At 42.5% G+C, this 24,624-nt stretch overlaps 1 protein-coding gene across 1 annotated transcript in view; it reads right to left on the bottom strand.

Moving 5' to 3' along the window:
* LOC137372732 (KICSTOR complex protein SZT2-like) overlaps positions 1-24,624 on the bottom strand; it is a 284,408-nt gene that overhangs the window by 100,986 nt on the left and 158,798 nt on the right. The window contains exons 45-49 of the mRNA XM_068036900.1: positions 21,531-21,654; positions 21,327-21,438; positions 18,828-18,946; positions 17,696-17,860; positions 13,539-13,620 (exon numbers count right to left, since the gene is read on the bottom strand). Of these exons, the coding sequence (XP_067893001.1) occupies positions 13,539-13,620; positions 17,696-17,860; positions 18,828-18,946; positions 21,327-21,438; positions 21,531-21,654 (602 nt within the window). The remainder of the gene's footprint in view (positions 1-13,538; positions 13,621-17,695; positions 17,861-18,827; positions 18,947-21,326; positions 21,439-21,530; positions 21,655-24,624) is intronic.

Raw genomic sequence — 24,624 nt, 5'->3', positions numbered from 1 at the left:
AATCCCACGGTCATATCAAGTAAGTGATGTTAAATGTTATAAGAAAAATATTATAGATGGGTGGAAGAGCAACGTGACAGTGGACATGTTTATATGTACCTTGTTAATTTCTGAGTATAGGATCAGTATTCCAAACATACTTATAACACAACTTGCTAACTATCCTGCATAATACATAGAATAGTGTGTTCATTGTACACTGCACTGAAGCTCACCATATCTGTATGAAAATGAAAATCACAAACAAAACAAGGAAACAATAAAATGGCATTAATCTATTTAAATTGACCTTCAATATAGTATTTGAGAAACAAAAGGATTATGGTCAACAATTTTATCCTGTCCCAAGAATGTTTCAGAAATTCCTCACCTCCTTTTAACCTCTGGGATTCCAGAGACTGAGGACACCTGGTCTCCATGAGTTAAAAATAAAAATGCGATTAAAATACAGGCATGCAGCCTCCTTAAAAAATGTTACCGCACCCCCTCGAGTCTTCGTTAAAACTGAAAGTGGGCGAGTTGTGCTTCAGCATTTTTAAATTTTTACCTCCCACCCACACCCAACTCACCCAGCTTCAAAATTTCCCCATAGCTTTCTCAGATTTTGTTTAATTAAGCAGTCTAGAAACTGACTTTTTCTGCATATATTTTAATATATTAGCATTCTTTTAAAGTGCAAGAAAACAATAACTTACATTTATAAAGCAACTATACATAATGGAAAAAACAGTGAGGAGTTGGGATAGGCGACACAAAGCTTGGTTCAAAGATGGGCTTAAAATGTTTTTAAAGGTAGAGAGAAGTGAGGAAGAAAGGTTTAAGGAGGGATCTCCAGAGAATGGGATCGAGTGGGACAGGAAATGCAGGAGATGGAAGGGCGCATGAGGGAATGCAAGGCTAGAGAAGATTGAAAGATAGAGTGGGACAAGTTTGTAAATCGATTTTAAGATGAGGATGACAATTTTAAATTCAATGCATTTGGTGACTAAGCCCGTGGAGATCAAAGAGGATGGGAAATGATGGGAGACAGAAAATAGAATGGAAATACTGACATGATGGCATCATTGCTTCTATGCATTCGTTGGTAAGCTTGTTATATCAGTAATTGTGTTTTAAGACTATTACTGGGCACTGGCTAGGTTGTATCAGATACTGTGGGCAGAACCCAACGCTGGGTTCAAATGGGGGTCACAACCCCACAGTGGGCTGAAATTTACTGAGATTGGCGGTAGGCGAAAACAATGGCAGTTCGCCCTCGCGGGCCAGACGTTGTACAGCCGCTGCGATATTAAGCACGGCGGCTCATTTAAATAGCTGGGGTGGGCCACCCACATGTGGAGGGGGCAGGCGGTCCATCCACAGCAATGGCATCAGGAGTGCCAGCCACTGGCACGAATATTGCACCGGGAGTGATGGCGGGAGCATAAAGGTAATTTATTCATTCATTTAAATGAATTTGCATATTTAAATTGGGCTCCCATCGCCGAGTGGCGGGCCGCCACGAGGCCTTGCCAACGCCGGCAATATAGGGCCAGGCCTTCCCGGCATCGAGGTCCGTGGTGGGCTCTCCCGGAGGCATTTTCCAGTCCCCTCCCTGCCATGAAGCCTGAAGTCGGGGTGGGGGGCAGGGGGTGGGTGGTCTGTAAAATCCAGCCCACTGAGGGTGAATCAGCCACCTAGTAGTGATATTCCTCAAATTGGCCGATTAGTGGCCAGAGGGCGGCCTTGCCATCCAATTAAGGGTGTTGGTTGGACTTTTGAGGCTGAAAGGCCAATAGGAGGCCCTCTAACTCAAAGGGCAATGAAGCCTGCAGTTAAGCCTCCATTTTTAAGTGCCCTCTCGGCATATTTTAAAACCTTTACATTAAAAAATGGTTTCAGTAGCCAGGCAACCATTGTAGAGGGGCAACCCCTCCGCAGGGCAATCTGCTGCTGAGGAGGCTGCCTGCCAGCAAATGACCTAGTCCCCCATGCCATGGGGGGCCCACAGGCTGACAGGAAAATTTCAGTCAGCCTCTGATAAAAGGCCATTAAGTATGGGAAAATAGCCAGCGGTGAATCTCCTGCCTTGTGAATCAGTATGAAATGGCTTACAAAATGAAAGTACCAAATGGAACGATGCAAATGTATAGTATTACATCATTGAATTTAGCAGAGCGGTAGGTGAAAAAATTCACTAGTATAAAGCTTCCAAGCTGAAGAAAAATGCTATAATAAATGTACCATACCAGGCTCTCCCATATGTCTGGATAACAAGATTAATTATTTAATTCTCTGATTTTTGTAATCAATTCTACCTCAACCACCAACATTCTTCACCACACCTACTTACATGGGCACACAATGAATACAGAATACCTGATATCGGCTGGAAAAATCTTGCTTTTTCCGCAGCAAGCCCAAAGAATAATCACTCCAAACTGAAAATGGATTACATCTTCACAAGAACACAAATCGATTGCAAAGCTCTGAAAATGCAAAATAAAACTGACTTCTTGTACTATTAGTCCCTCTCCTATATTAGCATACAAACTAAAATTGAGTAGGTTCAGAAATCTCATTTATGCTAAGAGGATTTACAGTTAATTTAAACCAACTGAAGCTCCCCAATAACTTGCATTTATACAGTGTTTTTGTATTTCCACTTTCATAACATCACCCATCTCCACCCCTGCTTCAGCTCATCTGCTGCTGAAACCCTCAACCATGCCTTTGCTATCTCTAGACTTGACTATTCCAACACACTTCTGGCCAGCCTCCCAAACTTCATAAACTTGAGCTCATCCAAAACTCTGCTGCCATATCCTAACTCACACCAAGTCCAGTTCACCCATCACTCCTATCTCACTGGCCTACATTGGTTCCTGTTCTATTTTAAAATTCTCATCCTTGTTTTCATATCCCTCCACAGCCTCACCCCTCCCTATTTGTGGAGCAGCCTTGAGCCCTACAACCCTCTGCACTCCTCCAATTCTGGCCTTTTGCGCTTCCCCAATTTTAATCACTTCACCACCAGAGGGTGTGGATTCAGCTGCCGAAGCCCTAAGCTCTGGAATTCTCTTCCTAAACCTCTCTGCCTCTCTACTTCTTTCTCTTCTCCTTAAAACCTTGGACCAAGCTTTTGGCCATCTATCCTAATATCTCCTTATGTAGCTTTGTGTCAATTTTTGTTTGATAATATTCCTGTGAAGCGCCTTGGGACATTTTATTACATTAAGCAACATAAGGAAAAACCTTTTCACACAGCGTGTGGTTAAAGTCTGGAATGCACTGCCTGAGAGTGTGGTGGAGGCAGGTTCAATCGAGGTATTCAAAAGGGAATTAGACTGCTATAAGAAAAGGAAGAATCTTCAGGGTTACAGGAAGAAGGCAGGGAATAGCACTTGGTGACTTGTTCGTTAGGAGAGCCCGTGCAGACACGATGGGCCAAATGGACTCCTTCTGAGCTGTGACAATTCTGTGATTCAGTGAAAAGTGCTATGTAAACACAGGTTGTTGTTAACATGGTATAATGTCCAACAGCAACATTTGAAGGAGGTAGTTTCCCCTGCAACCAACGGTATGCCATAGTAACAAGTTACTTCTTCTAGTACATTTATGTCTAATATTCACAAACTGGGCTGGATTTTCTTCTCCCGCTGCTGTGAGTGGCGGCTGGCGAAAAAAATGGCGGCCCGCGTGATGCCACGATCTTCCTCACGGTGGCCCAGGATAATGAGCGGGTCGGGTCACTCCCCCCTCATCACATGGAGGGGGCGGGCTCTCCGACACCGGCATTGGCGTCAGCTGCCTGTGCGCAGGTGCTGGTGCCATTTATAAAGGGCAGCCAACCCTGCTGACTCATTTAAAATTTTCAAGTACTACCCCTCCATGTATCACTGAAAAATCTATCACCCCTTCCCTCCCACCATAACAATTAAATGAAATATTTGCCCTCTACCCCCACCAAAACACTTACCTTCAACACCTGACCTTCCCCCTCCAAACTGATCAAAGTGCAGAGGTCACCCCTCCCCTACACTAATCATTGACATTTGACCCCATCCCCACCCCACTGCACTAAAGATCATGAGATCCCCCTTCCCCACCACGGTGGTGCCTGCTTTCCCTGGACGGGAAAGTGAAGGTGTGCGAGTGCCAGCCACCGTGGTGTATTGTATTCAAATTTATTCATTTAATTAACTTAAATATGGAAAGCAGGGTCCTGTCACCCAGCGGCAGGGGGGCCGCCATGAAGCCTCGCCACTGCCGGGCAGATCGGGCCTGGCATCGAGCTCCATGGCGGGCCGCTGCCGGAATGATCTTCCGGTCCCATCCCCTGGCATGGAGCCCGACTTCGGGAGCTCAGTAAAATCCTGGCCACTGTTTATAATTCTGAAATACACAAAGTATAAACAACTTTTATAAAAAAGTAAACGATTGCTGGCTTTGGAACTCGGCAAGTCTATATACAAAGCAAACTGCACAAACAATGGAGTGTACACACGCCTATAGTTATAAAAGTCTATTTTTCCCTTAAGTTTATAATTTTACCATCACCAAGATGGAATAGAGGAACTGAATACCTTTCTACTTTAGACATCCCAATAACCACTCCATTCTGATTTTAATATGCCTGATTTAGCAGCAGACTGAACAGCCCGCCCAATTCAGAAGAGAGCCTCATATATTTATGCTAATACCATAATGTAAATAGGACCTGAGAAGAGAGCAAAGCATCTGAAGGGGCTGGACGGACAACTACAAACAGATGTGAAAATCAGGGGACCTTACAGACAAGTTTTAACCTTTCCTGTGCTCCTCTTAGGCACACAAGGAAACATATGTGGTCTATTAATTGCTTACTGCACAGAACCCCCATTCTGACCCTATCCCTGCATTTATCTTGGGCCTATATAAGTGGACAGCTTCCTACAATGACTACAGCCTGGGAAGATTTTCCTCACAACTAAATGTTAAACCAAATCGTAAGTTAAGACAACTTCTGCCTGAATTAGGCAATCATCTCAATTCTTTAAATATTAAACACCCACAGTTCATTGTAATTCCATTGGGACTTAGTAAGACATTAAATCAACGCGGACCATTGTGCGAGCCATCACCTTAGCAACTGAAGTTTAGCTTTAGAAAGCAAAGGCAATAACCAGTTTTGTAAACAAGTGAGAGTACCAAATTCAACAGTTTAGGAGAATCATAATGAACCACAATTATCAGGCTGTACAGTATCAAACAGTCTAAAGAATATCAACATTCTAATGTTAAACATGCAGCAGACAGCAACAGCAGATCATGCAGTGATATAACACAGCTTACCCACCCTGCTCAGAAGTTTACACGCTAAAAGAATTATTGGTATGAAATCAAATACTATAGTGTACTAAAACACTCAGCCAAGGTGACCAAACCAAGAATGGAAATGAAATAGCATTGGGAAGTTTGGAGAAGACAATAAAAAGCAGCAAGGAAGGGTTTTAATAGCACACTGCTGCATCTACAAATTAAGTAATACCTTGGAACTGGGAGGGTGGAAATAGAAGCTGCACAAGTTCCACCATGGTACCTACATCAATGAAAGAATATTCATGGATAGCTTGTTCACCTTAAACACCTTCAACACCAATAATTATTAGAGGAGAGGCTCTACAGAGGCTGAACAAGCTCCAGAACAAAAAAAAACTACACAAAAGGCAATTGCACATGGTAAGGACTTACTAGCCACTGCCGTGTTAAGTGTGAGAGTGTAAGTATATGTGCGAGAAAAAGAAACAGACCAGAAAAAAGGCATGGAGAGACATATAGACCAGTCCAATAATGGGCTCCAGATGGAATAATAAAATTATGTTACAGCTTTAGCTACATTGAGTACATACATAGTTGAGATCCTGCCCTGCTCATGCCACAATTCAAGCTATTTGAGAGGGAACAACAACATTCAACATTTTCAATCACTGCAGCTTCACAAAAAAAGTTGCAAAACTGTGGCAGGAGTCCTTTGCCCAATTAGCCAATTCTGTTTATCTTGGCAGCATGGAAGCATCAGAGAAGGTGGGGCACCATTACTACCTGTTGAACAGTGAGGAAACAAATAGGAGCATCACGCTAAGTTTGAGACGTGATCCTCTCCACTTAATTAGTGATGCTGTTTGAATTACAACTGTAATCGTTAGGATCACCTATTTCATGGTTTGTATTAATTTTCTAGAGATAACTTTTAATTTGGAAATTGAGTTTTTTTAGTGCAAGATAAATGAAAACACCTGGTTTGAGAAGCTGACAAACAAACCTGGGGTGGTTACAAATCAAAGGGTAGCCTATGTTTATTTATTAAGGTCATAATGGGAAGTCTGGAGACGGCATGTCTGAAGCTGCCATTGTCAAGGTTTTAAATTGTTAATATAATTTCCCCGAACAAAGAGATTTAAAGTTGGAGGTAATTAGCTTAAATTGCTGTCTGGGCCATCCCACCAGTACCACTTGCTACAGAGATAGATGCTGCTAGCGAGATGGGTCAGAGGTGCTTTTTTATCAGTGTGTTTGCTAATACAAAGTTGGCTCTGGGACAGTTGGCTTTTGGAAAGCTATTGGCTTTCAGACAGGCAGTCAGTTGGCTTTTGGAAAGACCCATGCTCAAGCTGGGAAATGCAGATTCGCAAGATGTTGAAGGTGAACTGGAGGATTTGCCTAGCCGATGCTAGAGGGAGAATCCCAAACCTCAGAAGACAGCTGAGAAATTAAGAAAATAGAAGTGGATTCCTAAGAGCTGTGGTACACTTTGAATTAGTCCCAGGAAAAGTGAACAACCTACCAAGATCCTATAATGTGTCAGAGACTCAGGGTAGAAATAACAGTCAAACAAGGGTAATAAAAACAGAGTGCGCTGGAAATACTCAGCAGGTCAGGCAGCATCTGTGGAGAGAGAAGCAGAGTTAATGTTTCAGGCATGTGACCTTTCATCGGAACTGATGAAAGGACACAGTCCCAAAACGTTAACTTCTTCTCTCCCCACAGATGCTGCCTGACCTGCTGAGTATTTCCAGCACTTTCTGTTTAATTTCAGATTTCCAGCATCTGCAGTATTTTGATTTTGTTTTAGTCAAAAAAGGGTGTTCTGTTGAGATCTAGAGTTTAAAGTATTCATCTTCATGTTCCGCTAAGATTTTAAGTTTAAAATATAAATTTTTCCAAACTGTGGTTTTAAGTTAGTGTTTTGCTTTGTTTAACCCGTGTAAAGTTTTTTAAAATTTAAAACGTGAAATCTTGTGGCGTATTCTTTCAGAAATAACTGGGAATTCGACTTTCTCTTTTTAAATGTTAATGGTCCCGAATGGGATCGTAACAGTAATACATAAAAAAAATCCTCTAATCTCAGAAGCTTGGAAAGGAAAGGTGCAAAAAAAATGAGCCACAAGAAAACAAGTGATATTCAACAAAATGGTGCAGGGCAAGTTTGATCTCCCTAGCTGCCAAAGTCCTGACCTCAACTGTGATACTGTAAAAGAGCCTGTCAAACAGAGCACAGATATCTCCCATGAAATGTGGCTAGGGAAGAGCAGTCCCGAGTGAGTTTGCACTTTCTAACTGTCAGCCCCTTACAGAACAGTTGGAAGCTTGACAACAAGCTTCTTCCTGCCATCGGTCTGTTTGTGACAGTATGTTAGCAGGCACAGTAAGTTGTGTGGATGAAAGAAATTACCAAGGGGCATAGACAAACTAAGGGAGTAGGAAAAATAATGGCAGATGGAGTTCAACGTGCGGAGCTATGGGGTCATTCACTTTGGATCCGAGAAAGACAAATTGGAATATTCTCTTAATATTTGGATTATGTGGATTTATAAATTAGAAATTGGACTGAAACAACAGGCTGAATTTTACAAGCCCCTCGACGCCGTGGGTCGTGGCGGGGGGCATAAAATTCAGCAGGAGAGGCCTGCCTCGACCCCCGAGGTCGAGAAGGGCCGCCGCATACTACCAGTGGCGGGGGATCTTGCAGCGGACCCCACCCCCACCCCCGGCCACCTGGCGGCGGGGCCTTCATCTAAATATGCAAATTAACATAAATTAGATGTAAATTGATCTACCTGCAGGTAGCGGCTGCCCCACAAGGAGTTTACTGTCGCCAAATGCAGCTTGCTTGCCTTCGGAACTCTGTCCGGAGTTCCGAGGCGAGAATCTGGTGGGGAAGGGGGAGGAATAAAATTTTCAGGGGCGGAGGGGTAGAGGAGCAGGGAAAACAATTTTTATTGACTGTGGGGATGGTGGGAAGAGGTTGATGGGTAAAGAGTGCAAAGTTTGGGGTTTACAGGTCGGAACTGTCAAAAATGGTTTTTCGGGGGGGGGGGGGGCGGGGAAGAGAGGGAAATAAATTTATTGTGTAATCATTGCGGGGGGGAGGTGGAAGTAGCATTTTTATGTTAAATTTAATGTTTTTATTGACATTTAAAGTGCTGGTCCCTTTAAGATTTTAAATCAGCTGTCAAGGCATGAAGCCCTTTAAAAATGGCGCCAGTGCAGTGGCGCTGGATGCTGTTGCCGGGGCCGCAGTGGCCACTCCCTCTATGCCATCAAAGACGGCCGCTAAGCCCCCTCTATTTAAATCAGTCCCCGTGTGCAATATTGCGGGGGCTGTGCGACAGCACTTCCATGTGGGAAGGCCAGTGCTCTCACAGTGCACCGCCGCAGAGCGCGCCGCATTAATAAAAACCAGCCCAACATTTGAGCTGATGTACATAGTTTTGAGATATTCTTTGAGCTTTTTAATTTGTACAATGGGTGGGTAGAGGTTTTTAAAAGCACCGTTTTTACTGATGATATGGTTTTCTGTCGAGGAGTAAAGGGATTTAGGTGTTATCTACAGAAATCAGTGAAAGCTGGTGCACAAGCACAAACATTAATCAAATAGGCTAATGGAACTCTGGCCTTTATCTAAAGGGAGTTGGAATACAAAGGGGAGGAAATGATGCTCAGTTGTACACAGCCTTCATCAGATACCATCTGGAGTACTGTGTTCAGTTTTGGCATTGAACCTCAGGAAAGGTATACTGGCCTGGATAGAAGTACAATGCAGAATCACCAGATTGAAACCAGGGAGTAAGTAAAAGGTTAGATTCCAAGAATTGATTGCATAAACTTGGCCTGTATTGCCTTGAATTTACGAGGTTGAGGGGGTAATCTAATTAAGGAAATTAAAATCATTAAGTGATTCGAGAGGGTAGATTCAGAGAAACTATTGCTTCTGGTGGGGAAATCCAGAACAGTCGAAGGAATAATCTTAAAATTAAAGGCATTTAGGAGTGAAATCAGGACGCACTTTTCATACAAAGGATAGTGTATATCTGGAACTCACTCCCCAAAAGGCTGTGAATGCTGCGTCAATTGAATTCTTCGAGACTAAGTTGAACAGATGTTTTGGGGGTAAGAATATCAAGGAACATGAAATAAAAAGGGGAGGAGGTAAACAGAGTTGAAATACAGATCAGCCTTGATCTAGCTGAATGGTGGAATAGGCAGGAAGGGCTGAATGGCCTACTCCTGTTCCTGTTTATGACATTGAGAGACTGAAAAATCCAAATCCAATTAATTTGCAAACATCCATGCTTAGTGGTAAATGCAGTTGGCCTAAGCCAGGGTACCAATGTGCCATGAAAGATTGCAAGATATCAGCAGTTCCTCATTGGGAAAAATCTGGGCAAATACAGGATGTTCAGCTATTGCTGAGTGCATCTCAATGACTATCTGCAATGGTACAGCAGGATAACTGAAAGCAGAGTGCCTTTTTGCCCAGTTGGTAGAGTGGTCTGCGACAGCTAATTTATTTCTGATATTAGTAATATTTAAAAGCCATCAGCACGGTCATTAAAATGCAGTAACAAGATCATTTCCATTACATTGTCATCTTGTTGTTACTATGGTGAGCAATGTGCAGTTACCGACATATCAGTGCATAGCGATCATTAAAATTCAGCTCTTATTTTTTTTCCTTTGAATTTAACAAACATTGACATGCAGAATTCACCCAACCAGATATTTTAATCCGGTTTTAGATTTTGTTAAGTACAATTTAAATTATTGTTATTAACTATTTCTCAAAAGATGGATTTGAATGCTGCAGAACTGGGGCAGTTCTCGTTCTCTGCCCTACCTTCTATCACACAAGCAGTTCTCATGTGACCTTCTATCATGTCACAAATCAGCATTGCTTTTCATCCTAAATTCCTTCCAACAGTGTCACATCGCTCTCCGTATTTCCCTACAGTAGTACTACTTTCCTTTTATTTCCTTTCTTCCACAGCACTTCTGATTCCTCTTATGACAGCATTGGTTTTCCTTGTTATGTTTCTCCTCCACCCCAGCTGTAATTACACTTGACCTTTCCTCCCGATGCCCACAAAAGTATTAGTTCCCTTATAACCCTCATTTTCTGCAGCACCGTGACTTATTTCGGACTCCCCAATGATTGCCAGCAGTAACTCTTTCACACCTGCTTTGCTTCCCTTCGTGCCAAACAATTTCAACTTCACCTGCTGATTTCCACCTGTGGTAGTGTTGCTTTACCTTGTCTGATGTAGATCCCCACACCTCTCATGTATTTTGACAGCACAAATTCTTATTCTCTCTCTTCATGCATTACTGTTCTATTTCTCCCCTCCACAGCAGCACCATTTCACCTTCCAATCCCATACCCTAAAGCAGCACCACACCTACGGCAGGATCGATTTCATTCCCCTCCTCTATGTTATATATATTTTCCATCCCCATCATCGCTCCCTCTCCATTATAGTGCCACAGTCATTATCCAATAGAACCAACTTTGGATTTCACAATGTGACATTGTCCTTTCAAGCTTGGGATCAAATCCAGTCAAGACTAGGAAGATGAAAGTCTGCTCTGGCTGAAGGTCCTCTGTGAAATCTAATTAGGCCATATTCTCCCTTCTAGTGGGTGTGAGCCAATCAGTACCCTAACTTTGATCAGAGACATCCAACACAGTGCAAGAAATAAGAGATTTGCATTGGTGCAGTAGTGCATACTCCTTCAAAACTGCAGCAAAGGGAGCTGGCCATACTATACTCAACCTGGAAATGTTTGATGCTGACATGGAGTGACAATTTGATAAAGCCTTACTCAGCAAAAGATTAATTTCCTCTTTAAAAAAATATTCAAAGTTTTGTTTAAAATCTTAATATTTTACTTTTCTCAATTCCTACTTTGATAGAGGCTGTGGCCTGCTTTGAAGATATATAATAGAGCTGTTGTTGGATTGTAAAGCATTTCAGTATGAAACAGAGCTCCAATGCAGCTCCATCATATCTCTTCCCTTTTGCAACCCTTGATTCAACTAGCTGAATTATTAACCCCTATAAATATTGGTTCTATTAAAATTGCTCACTGCATGTGCAGTTCTTCTTTCTTCAAATGCAATAGAACCTCCACATACAAGCAGAGGACACTGTTCTATTGAACATCAATGTATATCTTGGACTCCTATGCCACTCAAGATTTCCATCCTCACTTTGGAACACACCTTGAATTCCTTCCAACCAGAAGTAAAATTTTAAGATCTAGCAGTTCCACCACAATAGCTGGGAAGGAACTTCACTTGTGGGGACTGTATTGTGTTCAAAGAATAAGGAAGAATACACTTATAGTAAAGTAAGTTAACACTTTTCTTTGATCACTGATATCCACAAACAAATAGGAGTATACCAAAGCATTTGAACTATCTGAAGATGATAGACTATCGTAACAGTGTCTCTACTTTAATAATGCTTTTGTTGTTTTCCTTTTCTCCCTTAATCTTTTGGATTTAAAACCCGACATTAGGATCTCCTAATTATTATTTGCCAATTTATCTAATCTTCATTTTACTCTTTTTCAACCTTGATGGTATCCTACACTATAAGGCTTAACACTTCATTTTTGTTTTTCAATAAATACAATGCAATGCAAAAGGTCAAAATGATGTCCTTGAACTTAAACAAGTCTTATTTCCAGAAACACCATGGGGTAAAAATCTGTTTGTGCCAAATAAAATCTGTCCCTTGGTGTTCCTGAGAATAAGCTCCGTTTAAGTTGAAAGATATTAAACAGGAGCGAACAATCGAATTTCTAGGTCCAAGACTAGTTTTTCTGCCTAAAAGTACTGTTGTCTTTGCTTGTTGGATCCTAATAAGGAGCTTTTTCTGGATGGGATCCTGGAAATCATGCCAGGAATGGCTAATTCTGCTTATGATCATTACATGTAGCCTTTACTTGGCTCCAAAGCAGCCTTCTGCATTTAAAGAGCTAATAACTTGTTCAGAAACCTGAAATAAGATCCTGAATCAGGTAAAGCTGCATAGGAGTGCTTTAAGAAGAAATTCCAGTAGTTGGCTCTCTGGTAATTGTGCTGTGCGCACAATGTTGGCCAGTTTGGGTTATAATCCTGGCATCTTTAGTATGTAGCTACCTGCTCAAATTGTCTCTTGCAAATAGGTTTCAACCAGTGCCCAATAGGATGCTACAAATATATTTGGAATGCTTCTTAATTATATTCTCACCTACCCAAGAAGTCCAAATATTTGGACTATTTTCTAGTCATACTGTCATCCATTGCATGTGACACTGCCTATATTGTTTGAACTTGAAGACCAATGAGGATCCTGCAGTGGTTTGAATAAACACTCCTTTGTTAACAGTCTATACAGAGTCCCTGTTGGGTGTTAATGCTACCAACGCCACCTACATGTTACTTTAACATTACCAGCCAAAGATCCTGATGTGCCGATCATCTGCCCAGAACCAGAGTTACTAAAATCTAGACCTGCTGATGAGTTCTTAAGTTTACCAGCTTTCTTACTGATGCTTACTAACTAGAAGAAAAGATATTAATGACTTCTCCCAGATATAAAAGCTGGTATAGTCTACCATGTAGTTAGTAAATCTTTGGGTGGCAAGTAATCCTGACCTTTAGACACTTCCTGAGCGACCTGGAGCCAGAAGAATGTTTTAAGAATGCAGTAATATTGCACAACCTCATCATCGGGCTCATATTGAACCGAATGAGATCAACCTCTTATACTGATATTGGAACAAGATCACATTATTAGAGGTCATGTAATGGCTGGAAGACAATGAAAATAGATCCATCGCAGAGAAGAATCCATTGCGTTCAATACAAGTTTCTAATCCTAGCATGAATCAGATGCCAAACCACATGAAAACAGCAAACTTTACAATTCTTGCAAAACTGCAGAAAATAATTTTGCTACACATCTAATTTTCAAGAGCTAAACAAAAACTGGGCTAAGAAATTTGATATATTCTAATCACAGTGAGTGTGTGCCAGAATGAAGCTAGATATACAACAGAGAAGAATGACCTTAAGTTTGCATTAAGATTTATAGAGACAGCAGCCTTACCCTATACCAATGGCAGAATATCCCATCTTAAAGATTAATGAATGATGAAAGTATTCTTTTTACGAAAACAAATGGAGGCAGAGTGCCATATTATAAAACTGATGCACATTTGAACATCTGCAGTAAAGAAAATTTTGTTACCTTTCCCACCAGTTCCTTGACCACCAGGTTTATTGTAGAGGTAGATATCTGCATCAGATACACTTTTCCCATGAGTGTAATGCTGTAAAAAGATAAAAACAGTTAATTTCACAACAAAGACTATCAATCCATCATCAAAACCAATCACAAATCAGTTTATCATAAAACATTTAACTAATCCAATCTCTAGTACAATTTTCAGATAAAAAGAATGGCACCTGCACACATGGGCTGAATATTATGACCCCAACCCCCCCCCCGAGACGGGCATGGAGGTGGGAGGGCCCACAGTATTGCAATGGGAGGCAGAGGCCCGTTGCCTCCCTATCGCAACGCAATTTTGTCGGGGACAGGATAGGCCGCGACGGCCTACCCGACCAGAGGCCAAATGACGCCCTTAAGCGGCCTATTAATGGTCGCTTAAGGGCCTTTTCCAGCCACCGCTGGAATTTAAATGAGTAAAACAAGGCAAGCTCCCTGCAGGCTTGGGGAATCTGGGGTCCCTCCTATGTGGGCAATTTGTGGCCACGGAGGGCCCCCAGCCAGGAAAACCTGCACCTCCCTGAACCACCCTCCCCTGTACTAAACTCCCACCAACCCCTCCCACCAGCCACTCTTGTCAGGGCCTGCCCATCTGGCCCCAGTAACCCAACCTCACTCACCTTGGATCCGGGCTCCAGCAGTGGTCCTGGGCCCAGGGCCTCTCGCAGTACTTGCAATGGCCACCGCTCCCAGTGGCGCTGCCAATACAGCTGAGCTGCTGGCCTTGTGATTGGCCAGCAGGTCTTGGAGGTGGGAATTCCCCATCTTTAAAGGGTCAGCGTTCCCGGCGCAGGCTGTAAATTGGCCCGGCAGCGTAGAATAGCTCCGATTGGTGCTCCAGCTGGCCAAGGCTAGATTCCCTCCACGTTGTCGGCCTATCACCAGGAGCCCTGCTGTGGCACAAAAGCCAGCCAATACAGTGCATACTGGATAAAAGTGTGCAATTTACTCAGAACCTCATACTATGACTGGTGTGATGGCATCTATACATGCATGAGTATACACTAAATAAAAGTGAATAATTCGCCAATATTTGGAATTCTACGCTTTGCATCATCTCCTGCAGCTGCAGAGTGAACAATGAGCAAACTTAATTTCACTTCATAAACAGATATTTGATAAAATAACGAACAGGTATTCATGTACATAACACCCGGCATCTAATTCTGGTAACCATTCTTTAGGAAGGATGTGAGGGCCCTTGAGAGGGTGCAGAGATTTACAAGAATGATTCCAGGGATGGGGGATTTTAGTTACAAGTTTAGTTTAGAAAAACTGGGGTTGTTCTCCCTGAAACAAAGAAGATTGAGGGGAGATTTCATAGAAATGTACAAGATTATGACAAGCTTAAATGTTATTCAAGGAAAACTATTCCCATTGACTAATGATACAAGGACTAAGGGACATAGATTGAAGGTTTTGGGCAAAAGATGCAGGGGGAATATGAGGAAGAACTTTTTTATGCAGTGGGTGGTAATGATCTGGAACTCGCTGCCCACAAGGGTGGTGGCAGCAGAGAAAATCAATGATTTCAAAAGGAAATTGGATGGTCATTTGAAGGAAACAGACTTGCAGGGCTACAGGAATCAAATGGGGAAGTGGGACTGACTGAATAGCTCCATGGAGAGCCAGCATGGAGTCACTGGGCCGAATGGCCTCCTATTGTGCCGTAAATGACTAATGACCTCAGGTAGATACAACCTTAAAATTATGATATATCTCCTATACAATACAGGTACCTTTGCCAGCATTGGCAGAGGCTCATCTCCCATTGGACAAGGCAGTCTTGTTTTTGTGTGCGCTCAGAACTGGACACCAAAATCAAGCTTTTCCCTCCCAGTTAATTCTGTTTATGATGTGGGGTTTTCAGTGAATTGTAATAATTAGCAGAATATTAAAATTCAAACCATTATCCCACATCTGTCCCTTGTTTGATTTTGTGCTTAGTAAAACGTTACAATCTTAGTTATGCTTAAGAGTCTGCTGTAAAATGTGACATACAAATTACAAACACCTAAGCCAGCCGATTAGAAACCAGACAGTTCATGAGCACCAGACACACAACAGAAAAGCTTTAGACCCCATAGCTACAAAGCTGCAGGCAGCCAGAAATAGAATCATAGACAATTACAGCGCACAAGGTGGTCATTGGGCCCGCTATGACCATGCGGGTATCTGTAAGCTACTCAGCTAGTCCAGATCCCCACCTTTTCCCCGTAGCCCTGCAAATATTTTCTCTTCAGATGATTTCAAAGGAAATTGGATAATTAACAATTGAATCTGTCTCCACTATACTCTCAGGCAGTGCATTCCAGATCCTAACCACTCGCTGCGTAAAACGTGATTTTCCTCATGTTGCCTCTGGCTGTTTGCTAAAATCCTTAAATCGGTGTCCTCTGGTTCTCGACCCCTCTGGCAACAGGAACAGTTCCTCTCTATCTACTCTGTCCAGACCCCTCATGATTTTGAACACCTCTATCAAATCTCCTCTCAACATTCTCTTCTCTAAGAAGGGCAGTCCCAGCCAATCTATCTCATAACTGAAGTCTCTCATCCAGGGAGCTAATCTCGTAAATCTTTTCTGCACCCTCTCAATGCCTTCATATCCTTCCTAAAGTGTGGTGCCCAGCATTGGACACAATACTCCAGTTGAGGCTGAGCCAGTGTTTTATAAAGGTTCACCATACCTTCCTTGCTTTATGCTATGCCTCCTTTTACAAAGCTCAGGATCCCGTATGCCTTATTAACCACTTTCTCAACCTGCTCTGCCACCTTCAACAATTTGTGTACAACCCCACCCCCCCAAGGGCACTCTGTTCCTGCACCCCCTTTATTTTATATTGCCTCTTCTCATTCTTCATACCAAAATGTATCACTTCATACTTCTCTGCATTAAATTTCATCTGCCACTTGTCCACCCATTCCACCAGCTTGTCCATGTCCTCTTGAACTCTATCACTATTCTCCTCTCAGTTCACAATACTTCCAAGTTTTGTGTCATTGCAAATTTTGAAATTGTGCCCTGCACTCCCCAGTCCAGGTCATTAATATAGATCAAGAAAAGCAGTTGTCTTCAAACTGACCCCTGGGGAACCACACTATATACCTTCTTCCAGTCTGAAAAATAACTGTTCACCACTACTCTCTGTTTCCTGTCACTAAGCCAACTTCATATCCATGCTGCCCCTTTTATCACATGAGCTTTAACTTTATTTGCAAGCCTGTTACATGACACTTTATCAAATGCCTTTTGGAAGTCCTTGTACACATCAACCACACATTACCCTCATCAACCCTCTCTGCTACCTCATCAAAAAACTCAATCAAATGTGTTAAACACCATTTGCCCTTAACAAATCGCGCTGGCTTTCCATATTTAAGCCATATTTGTTCAACAGATTGGTAATTTTGTCCCGGGTTATCGTTTCTAAAAGCTTTCCTGCCACCAAAGTTAAGCTAACTGGCCTGTAGTTGCTGGTCTTATCCTTATACCCTTTTGAACAAGGGTGTAACATTTGCAATTTTCCAGTCTTAATGAACTTTATCCAAGAAAGATTGGAAGATTATGGCCAGTGCCTCCACAATTTCCATCCTTACTTCCCTCAATACCCTCAGATGCATCTGATCTGGTCCTGGTGACTTATCAACTTTAAGTACAGCTAGCCCTTCTAATTGCTCCTCTTTATCAATTTTTAGTCCATTCAGCATCTCAACTACCACCTCTTTCACTACGACTTTGGCAGCATCTTCCTTGGTAAAGACAGATGCAAAGTAGTTATTTAGTACCTCAGCCATGCTCTCTGCCTCCATGTATAAATCCTCTTTTTGGTCCCTAAACAGCCTACTCCTCCTTTTACCACCTTTTTACTATTTACATGCCTATAGGAGACTTTTGGATTCTCTTTATGTTAGTTGCCTGTCTCCTCTTATACGCTCTCTTTGCTGCTCTTATTTCTTCTTTCACTTCCCCTCTGAACTTTCTATATTCAGCCTAGTTTACAGCTAGGCTTAAAGAAAACAGACACGTAGACACAAAACACAAATACAACACCTTCTGCTTTTAAGGATAAAGCAACATCTTCAGCTAGTTGCAGCCTTTTATCCCAAAAAATTACCTGGAAGTGATGTTCTACATTACTGTCTGTGTATTTTGGAGTATGAAGGAAAATCAGCAGGTTCTGACGCAGGTAATGTGCAACAGCATACAGCCAAGGTAGACAGCAGTGTGGGATTGTGAACTGCACTACTTCTGTTGGTGGTGTGCCAGGTGGCTGTATAAACTGCAAAAGAAAAAACATAGCAGTTTTCAAATGGTCAAAAATTCACCATAATTTACCATCTGAATTACTAGTTTGACTATCCAATACTTGCCTTAGGAATCTGCTGCAATGCATCATTGCCATAAAAATTATCATTAAGTAATAACGTGCTGGCCATTCAGGGTCACTTTTTGTCAGTATCAAAAACAGGTCTCAAATTACTGAGAATCACTTTGAAGAACGCTCAAGGAAAGGACAGAGATACAATCTGAATGGTTTGTAAAGGTATAGTCTGAGGACATGTTGTTTGCGGACAAGGAGAATGACAGAATAGGTTTCACTATTGTGGTTCTAATCCTCAATGACCACCTAAAGTAACATTTTAAAAAATGTTTTAGAAATCAAGTAAATAAAAATGTAGAAGATTTTTTTTAAATTCATCACAACCACATTAAGGTTTAAAATCATAGTTTTCAACATTAAAAAGAAAAATCATAAACACCCTCCGCTACATTAACAATCCACTATTGCCATCCTGTGGGCTTCTTCTGTAGCATTACAACCCAACTAGAATCAACCAAGACTAGTTCTTTAATGATGCCGTTTACATAAAGTCATTAACATTAATGTCTTTGGTGACTCATGGTGCTTTTATATTACAGCTCTGTTTTTGGGAGAATGGCACTATGTTCTCTCATCTGAGATCATTCGTCAGCCAGAGTTAGAACTGGTGGATCCATGGCAGTTCACAATCGCACAATATAAATGGGTCACCACTGCAGCCTCAAGAATGGATATTGATTCATTTACAGTTCCAAATGCAACTTCTGCAAAAGAACTAGGCATCTGCTGTCACTTCACTCAAGTAAAAGTAGCTTAAATCTAGTAATATCAAACCTCTACTTCATACATTCAACTGATAAGACAGCGGAGAGATTGGCACCCAGCCACCTCCTCATTTTATGTTACATTTCAATGTTTGCAATACCTCTACATCAGCAGGAGTCAGTTTGCAGTTCCTGACCAGCATGACCGTGATGATGTCAAGCGTTGCCTCATCCAATCGTCTTCGCAGGACCTTCACCAACTCATCTGTGATTTCAGGTCCTGGAAACAGCAGCAAACAGCAAATCCAAAACACTTCAACTGACTGGGCTAAATACTGCAGTAACCTTACAAGTATCACTACCACTACTAATACTACACAGAATTATATAGAACATACAGCACAAAACAGGCCATTCGGTCCAACCAGTCCATATCAGCTTTCATGTTCCACTTGAGCCTCCGCCTATCCTTCCTCATCCTCAGCATAACCTTCTATTGCCTTCTCCCTCATATACTTATCCAGCTTTCCTTTAACTGTATCTATACTATTCGCCTCAACTACTCCTTGTTCCACATTCTCACCACTCTCTGGGTAAATAAGTTTCTTCTGAATTCCCTATTTGATTTCTTGGTGATTATCTTAAATTGATAGTCTCAAGTTTTGCTCTTCCCTACAAGTAGAAACACTGGGCGGGATTTTTCCTCCCGTTGCTGGGAGCAACACCACCATGCTGCCGCGATCATCCTCTCGGTGGCCCATGATAATATGCCGGTCAGGCCACACCCCCAATCACATGGAGGGGGCGGGCTCTCCGATGCTGGCAATGGCGTCAGCTGCCTGTGCCCCCCCCCCCACAATGTACCGATGCAAAATCTATCGCCCCTTCCCCACCCACCAAAACACTTGCTTTCAACACTTGACCTTCCCCCTCCAAACTGAACAAAGTGCAGAGGTCACCCCTCCCCAACATTCCCTAAACTAGTGATGTAAATTTGAATGCCCCCCCCCCCCCCCACTGCACCAAGAATCATAAGTTCCACCCTTCCCCACCACAGTGGCACCTCCTTTCCCTAGACGGGAAAGTGAAGGTGCGTAAGTGCCGGCTGCCGCTCAGAAGATGGCGGACAGCCAGCAAGATTGCAGTGTATTGGATTTAAATTTATTCATTTCATTAATTTAAATATGGCAATCCGGGTCCCATCGTCCATTGGCGGGGGGGCCGCCACAGAGCCTCGCTGCTGCCGGGAAGATCGGGCCCTGCACTCCCAGCGTCGGACTCCGTGGTGGGCTGCTGCCACATCAAAACCCTTTCATAATTTTTAAGATCTGGATTACGTCACCCCCTCAGCCTTCTCTTTCCAAGAGAAAAGAGACCCAGCCTGTTCATCCTTTCCTGATAGGAATAACCTTGAAGGTCTGGTACCATCCTTGCAATTTTTTTTTGCACCCGCTCCAGTGCCTCTATATCATTTTCATAATGTAACAACCAGAACTGTGCACAATTCTCCAAGTATGGCCTAACCAAGATTCTTTACTTCTTTACTTTTCAATTTTAACCCTCTAGAAAGAAACCCGAGTGCTTGGCTTGCATTAGCTATAGTCTTACTGACCTGCACCACTACTTTCAGTGATATGTGCATTTGTACTCCCAGATTCCTTTGCTCCTCTACTATATTTAGATTCTTATTTTCCAAGTAATATGTAACCGTCTTATTTTTCTAAGCAAAATGTAATTAGTCATACTTATCCATAATAAAATTAATTTGCCAATTATAGGCCCATTCTGCAAATTTATAATTTGTTAATAATAAAATAGTAAATACAGCCATGGCTCAGTCAGTAGCACAATCTCATCGGAGTCAGAAGTTTGTGGGTTTAAGACCCACTCCAGAGATTTGAGCACATAATCTAGGCTGACACTCCAGTGTAGTGCTGAGGGAGTATTGCACTGTCAAAGGCGCCGTCTTTCGGATGAGACAGAGGGCCCGGAGCCTGCGCAGGTGGATGTATAAGATCCTATGGCACTATTTCAAGAAAAGGGGAGTGCTTCTTGCTGTCCTGCTCAATATTTATCCCTCAACCAAACCCCTAAAACAGATTATCTGGTCATTATCACATTTCTGTTTGTGCACAAATTGGCTGAATCGTTTCGAACTTTACAACAGTGAATACATTTCAAAAAGTATTTCATTGGCTGTAAAGCTCTTTAAGGCCATGAAAGGTGCTATATAAATGCAAGTTTTTCTTCTTTGGTATAGATTTTCAAAGGTTAGAGAGTTGAAGATTGAAGCAGTATCATGTGATACTTGAAATGGGAAAGGAGGAAGAGGCAAAAACTAAATTTGAGAACAATGCAGAACTTGTGTAAACTTATTAGGTTCAGCTGATTGCTGAGCCTTGACCTCAACCTTGCCTGATAGTGTACATGACATTTCAATCAGTGACTAGAATAAGAGTGCTACAAAAGATTTTGATTAAAAGTGCTTCTTAATATTATGGGCCAGGCTTTCACAGCCAAATTTTCATTTTGGAAGTTTAATTGTCCATCATTTTGTAATTTCACTTGTTACTCCTGGATACATTTTCCTATATTTACAGCAAATTTATTCCCACCCTGTCAGGATGATTCTGCTTTTCCATCACCCGTTGAAAACCTACCTGCCTGTCCTACCCCATGTACCATCAGCAGAATGTGCTTATCTACTTGGCCAATGGGCCGTGATGATTCTGCACTTCGGGAAGGTGTGGAATCCATGTAGGGTTTTAAACTCTGCATTAAAAATCAAAGAACAGAAATTATGAGAAAAGTCTAAATCAATTCAGATAAAAACGAGATATATAAAGATCACCATTTGACTTTACCCCTAATTCATCCACAAGTATGGGTTCCTGGCTGCGTGTTAAAGCCAGTGAACGAGAAGACAACATGGGCTGAAGCTCCCTATCCGAGTCCGCTGTATTTCCACTGCATGTTGTTTCAGACAGTCTGTAAGAATTGACAGGCAGTGAAGGGAGAAAGCAGTTATCACAGGTCAAATACTAGACAACACACAATGTGATTAAAGTGAGAAATATAATGGCAAAAATGTCTTACTGTAATACTGCATTACAAAGCTATTATGGCATAATATGATGGTATGTGATTTTTTTTTGGCTAGTAAAGTAATTCCCTATATCAATCCTGGCCTAATCATGGAATTACCAAGCAGGAGCTGACCATCCATCATCATCATCTGCCAACCCCCTCCAAAAAAAATTAACAAAAAAAGGAAGTAATCCAAACCTAAGTAAAACAATATTTTCCTATATTATAACTAGGACAATGGGCTGGATTTTAAAGTCCCTCCTCCATCAGGAACGGTGGCGAGGGAGCAATGAAAATGGGTACGACGGAGGCCCGCCACTGACCTCGACGGTGGCAGGTCCCGTACCAATCTCGGTGGCAAGGCCTCGTTGCAGCCGCCCTGCTGAGTGGCGACAGGACCCACAAGAAATATTTAAATACCTACTTACCATTCATCCCGCAGCGATTCTGCTGTCATATTGCCATCTTCATTCTTGTCGCCGACAATGCCGTGCCTTCAAATCCCTGTTCAGGGGAAACGTGGCACGGCACTTGTGGGAAGGGGGGGGGGGGGGGTGGAGGTTTTTCTCTGTGTGGGGGAGGGGGGAGTGGGGTGATAATGATGCAGATTGGTCAGGGGGTGATGGGAAGGGCAAAGGTACTGAATTTTGGGGGGAGGGGCAGGGGAGGTCAAATTCTCAATATACGAATTCCGGGGAAGAAAAGGGTAGGAATGTTCTGAAATGCCACTGGAGGGGGTGGGGGGACAATGGTAATTTAATTGTTTTCAGGAAACTTTCACTTACCTGACCCTTTAGATTTTAAATGTCCATTGAGAGCTATAAGCCCTTTAAAAATGGCACCAGCGCCTGCGCATTGGTGCCGGACGCCATTGCAGGTGACAGCCCGCCCACCCCCTCCATGACATCACAGGGGGCAGGTGCCATGGCCATGCAAATGAGCCACTGCGTTTGAAATTGCGGTGGCTCCATGACGTGGTGCCCATGTGCACGGGTCGCATATTTTTACGTCTGCCACCTACTTCGGCAGCGAACTCTTAAAATGCCGCCCAATGTCTTTGCAAATTTAACTGGAAAATTCACATTCTTTGCATTCTTGGGCTTCTTGTTTTATTACTTCATTTGTTTTTAGGTTGTTTTTGGCATTTCATTACCATCTGACCAAAACCCACCTTTTCCATTTAGTTTAGCTAAATCTGAAACAGCATTTGCATCGAAGCAACTGGAATTCTCATCGATCATAGAATTACATAGAAACAACAACACAGAAACAGGCTATTTGGCTCAACCAGCACATGTTGCTGCTATCTTTAAGATGGGTAGAAACCTTAATCCCATATGCCAGCCCTGATCTATATCAGATTATCCTTCTTGCCTTCAACCACCTATCAAACTTATTCTTAAATGTTGACATGGTCTCCTGCTTTAATCACTAATTCTGGTAGTGCACTCCATAGCCCGACAACACACTGACGGTTTCTCCTTCTTTCTTTCTAAAACTTTTAGATTAAATCATATCTATATCCCCTTGTTCTAAACCCTTCAAAACCTGGAAACAGTCTATTTCTACCTACTCTGTCCAATCCCTGCATAATTGTATGCATCTCTATCAAAAAATCCCTTAATCACCTTTGTTCTATTGAAAACAGCCCCAGTTCCTCAAGACTTTCATTGTATTTATAAATATCCCCTTGTGACTTCCTTTGATCCGTAGAATTATTTATCATGCTTCCTATTTTATCATCTGAAAATCTGAATATCACTCCCTCTCTTCAGCACAAAGGATGTTTCCTTTCTGGTATTTTTTGCTGAATTGTATTCCATAGCAGAATCAGAAACATGAGGCTGAATTTTCCTGGCCCCATGGAGATGAGATTGGAGGCAGGGGCCAGGAAAGTAGCAAGAATCCCCACAAGGACAGCTCCCTGACGCTGTCTCGCCTCGCACTGACTTCACCAGGGGTATTGGCAGCACACTCCAATTAAGGTCCTAATCAAGGGCCATTATCCCACACCGAAGCAATTTTCTATGCATCAAGCAGGATCCACCCCAACGCCAGAGCCTGTAAACTGTATGGAGACAATCTCCCAGCGACAGGTCAGACAGCCATCTCAAACACCTGATGACGGAGCTGCAAGACTAAAATGGCTGCAGCCGCAATAATTCCTGTGGAGGGGCTCCCACTCTACACTGATGGCTCTAACACCTCTGAGTCTTCTTTATTTAAAAGATGTTCTGCAGACATCTAGGAGCACTTCCATTTTAAGGTTCCCGCACACTCACGTATGTCCCTCAGCAGCGCCCACTCTCGCAATGGGGCTGCTGGCTGTCCAGTGCTGCAGGCCCTCTCATTGGGCCTTCAGCACTGCAATCTCGCCTGCCGTCCTTAATCACATAAAGTTGCTCTGACAGGCGCGCTAAGGCCATGCACGGGCTCAGCACCTGCATATGGTCCCAATATGTGTCCAAGTCTGAGCAACACACTTTAGGCAGGATTGCAGGCTTTAGAGTGGGTGCAGTAAAGATTTACGAGAATGGTTCCTGGGATGAGGGACTTGAGTTATGTGGATAAATTGGAGAAGCTGGGGTTGTTCTCCTTAGAAAAGAGAAGGCTGTGAGGAGATTTGATAGAGGTGTTTGAAATCATGAGGGGTCTAGACAGAGTAGATAGAGAGAAATTGTTTCTATTGGGTGAAGGGTCAAAAACCAAAGGACACTGACTTAAGGTGAATTGCAAAAGAACCAACGGCGACATGAAGAAAAACATTTTTACGCAGCAAGTGTTTAGGATCTGGAATGCACTGGCTGAGTGCGGTGGAAGCAAATTCAATCATGGCTTTCAACAGGGAATTGGATAAGCACCTGAACAGAA

The sequence above is a fragment of the Heterodontus francisci genome, chromosome 8 (assembly GCF_036365525.1).
Source record: "Heterodontus francisci isolate sHetFra1 chromosome 8, sHetFra1.hap1, whole genome shotgun sequence".
Taxonomy (NCBI): Eukaryota; Metazoa; Chordata; class Chondrichthyes; order Heterodontiformes; family Heterodontidae; genus Heterodontus; species Heterodontus francisci.
Note: the sequence above shows the minus strand (reverse complement) of the source record. Positions and strands in the feature narration are given on the sequence as shown.